This window comes from Condylura cristata, unplaced genomic scaffold, assembly GCF_000260355.1.
Source record: "Condylura cristata isolate star-nosed mole 26May11 unplaced genomic scaffold, ConCri1.0 scaffold00008, whole genome shotgun sequence".
NCBI lineage: Eukaryota > Metazoa > Chordata > Mammalia > Eulipotyphla > Talpidae > Condylura > Condylura cristata.
This window is the reverse complement of record NW_004567109.1, coordinates 45,101,113-45,103,672: the sequence shown is the minus strand read 5'-3', so window position 1 is coordinate 45,103,672 and position 2,560 is coordinate 45,101,113. Positions and strand designations below refer to the sequence as shown.

The 2,560-nt window shown below is 32.1% G+C and overlaps 1 protein-coding gene across 1 annotated transcript in view; it reads right to left on the bottom strand.

Moving 5' to 3' along the window:
- Positions 1–848: 848 nt before the first annotated feature.
- The window catches only part of MSH4 (mutS homolog 4), a 50,550-nt gene continuing 48,838 nt past the window's right edge, over positions 849–2,560 (bottom strand). The window contains exon 20 of the mRNA XM_004679131.2: positions 849–1,137. Within this exon, the coding sequence (XP_004679188.1) occupies positions 946–1,137 (192 nt within the window). The 3' untranslated portion in view covers positions 849–945. The remainder of the gene's footprint in view (positions 1,138–2,560) is intronic.

The window sequence follows — 2,560 nt, the reverse complement described above, 5'->3', positions numbered from 1 at the left end:
CTTTAAAAAAAAAAAAAAAAAAGGGAGGGGGCCAAAAATGAAAACTTGGAATAGAGAGATATCCATGATTAGAAAATGGAACACCCAAGTACCTGGAAAATTGAAAGAGTAAATAATGACTCATTTTTCCAGAAGTGCACCTGTATCACAAAATATCTGTGTGTTTTCACTTATTAGAACCATATTGAGTGTCAAAAAACAAAACCCTAAAAATTCCCAATATTGGCCCTCCCTGGTGGCACAATGGGTTAGAAGACAGCACTGCAAGCTGGCTGCAGCCGCTTCAGTGAGAGTTCAATCCCCTGCCCCAGAGGAGATCCGCATGTGGCAGACCTCTCCTGTCTCACCGAGTGCTCACCTCAGCAGTGCAGTTATGCTCCCTGCTCTGTCTCTAGTAAATACTCTTACTGCCCCTGCAACTCTGGCCTGTACCCCAGTTCTGTATGCATAAATAATAAACTTTTTAAATATCCCAATATTGTTTTAAAGAAGTTCAGAAGCCTCTGAAAACTTGAGAGCATTGGGATTTGGTGATATTAATTTCAGAAATTATTGAGGATATTATTGCTTTAGAACAAAGTATAGTAGAAAAAGAAAAGTTTCCAGCCTTGAGAAGAAAGTTTTTAAAGCTTAGGTATTTATATTTTAAATTATAACTTGTAAGTATAAACAAGACTTATTAACATAAGTTTTCATAAATGAGAAAAAAGATAAATTATGTTGACTTTTTCTAACATAAACATGAGTCTGTTTACTATTTCTCATCTTTTAAGTTATAATAAATAGTTTTCTTATATAAAATACATAGATGACAATTCTCAATAATTGGTTAATATAATTTTCAATTAAAATTAGCAAATATTATTTTCTTTTACTCTCAAGAAAAATAAATTCCAGGTTCCTCATATTAAGGTATGTTATTTCATTAGTACAAGATGTGAATTGTTATTCTTCAGTGTCGCCTGAAACTTGTTCAACCCTGAGAAAATCTGCTTCATACTTCTTCTTGAGATTATTTAAATATGTTCGTAAACTATCTGGATCCAATTGAGAGTTTCGAGCAGTTTGAACAAGTTTTGTAGCTAGATGGTACACAGCTCTCTGTCTTTCCATCTCAGGGGTACTCTTTTGGTTTTGCTGTTATTGAAAAAATACAGATACAAATTAAGATATGAATACTTTAATTGTTAATTTAAAATTCTGACAATATTTTAGTTCTTTTCATAGAAACAGTGTTCATTGCTATGCAATAATCATACTTTTAAAGGTCACCTAAAAGTACTACTCTGCCATTTACTATTTTAAATCCCTAACAGATAAGCTGGTAGAAATAATGAGTATCAATAAACTTCTTGTCCCTCAGGAGAGTTCAATTGCTAGAGATCAAGTGAAAATACTGCCTGAGGGGCAAATTACTTTTTTAAAATAAGCCACAGAAATAACTTGTAATTATGGCTTGGTTATTTAAAAAATTATACTGAAGGATACCCCCAAAAATGTTTAACGTAGGCATCTTCTAACATAAACATTTTGGAAGGCCTTTAGATATTTAGTCTTTCAATAGTGCTTCAGGAAGCACAGCTAGAAAATTCATTATCCTCTTTGCCTGAGCTAGAGAAGAATCAGCATTTTCAATCTTAACTGTTTGATGGAAAGTCTTAGTGAGTTTTTCTTTACTAAGGGAAATAAAATTCCCTCAACTCTCACTAACAAGCAACACCAGATATTTTTCCACTTTGGCTATAGGTGAAGTGAATTAGATTCTATGGGGCAATACATCTATTTTTACACTGATTAATCAATTATCATTTATTATTTGAATAACAAGAAATAGAAAATGTTTTATCCTATGTTGCAGAACTTGTGCTTACTTTTATAGAGGTTACAAAAATGTCAACCTAACATGACAATGTAACTCAAAAAGTTTGGTCTTATAATGAAAAAGACATGTTTATAAACAGCGTGTTAATATAACTATAAAAACTTCTATAAAAGAGATATAAAGTGCTCAGAGTAAAGAGAATTCACTTCCAGGTCATGTCAACAAAAGCTTTAAAATGATGAACATTTAAAATGGATCTTGATGAATAGAAAAGCTTAGATGAATGGGCATTCTTGAACAAAGAAACAGAGACAAAAGGTGTGGCACACACTTAGGTCAAAATGATGAAAGAAGTGACAGGTAATTCAATGCCACTGACATATAGGCTATTGTGAAAATGAACAGTGTTATCTAAGATTGGAATAATAAAGAAAGGGATATCATAAAGCAGTGATTAACAAACTTGTATGTTTAAAATCATCTGTAACAAGGACACCCATTACATCTACCTTCAATATAGTATTAAAGTCCTCACTAGTGCAATTTGGCAAGATAAGAAAAAGGCATCCAATTTGGAAAGGAAAAGTACTGTCACTATTTGTCACATAAAATCATGTGACATGATCTTACAGATCAAAAACTCTAAAGACTTTACAAATAAATCTGTTAGAAGTAATATGCTCCATAAAATTGCAGGGTACAAAAACTGCATTTCCATGTACTAATAACAAAACTTAG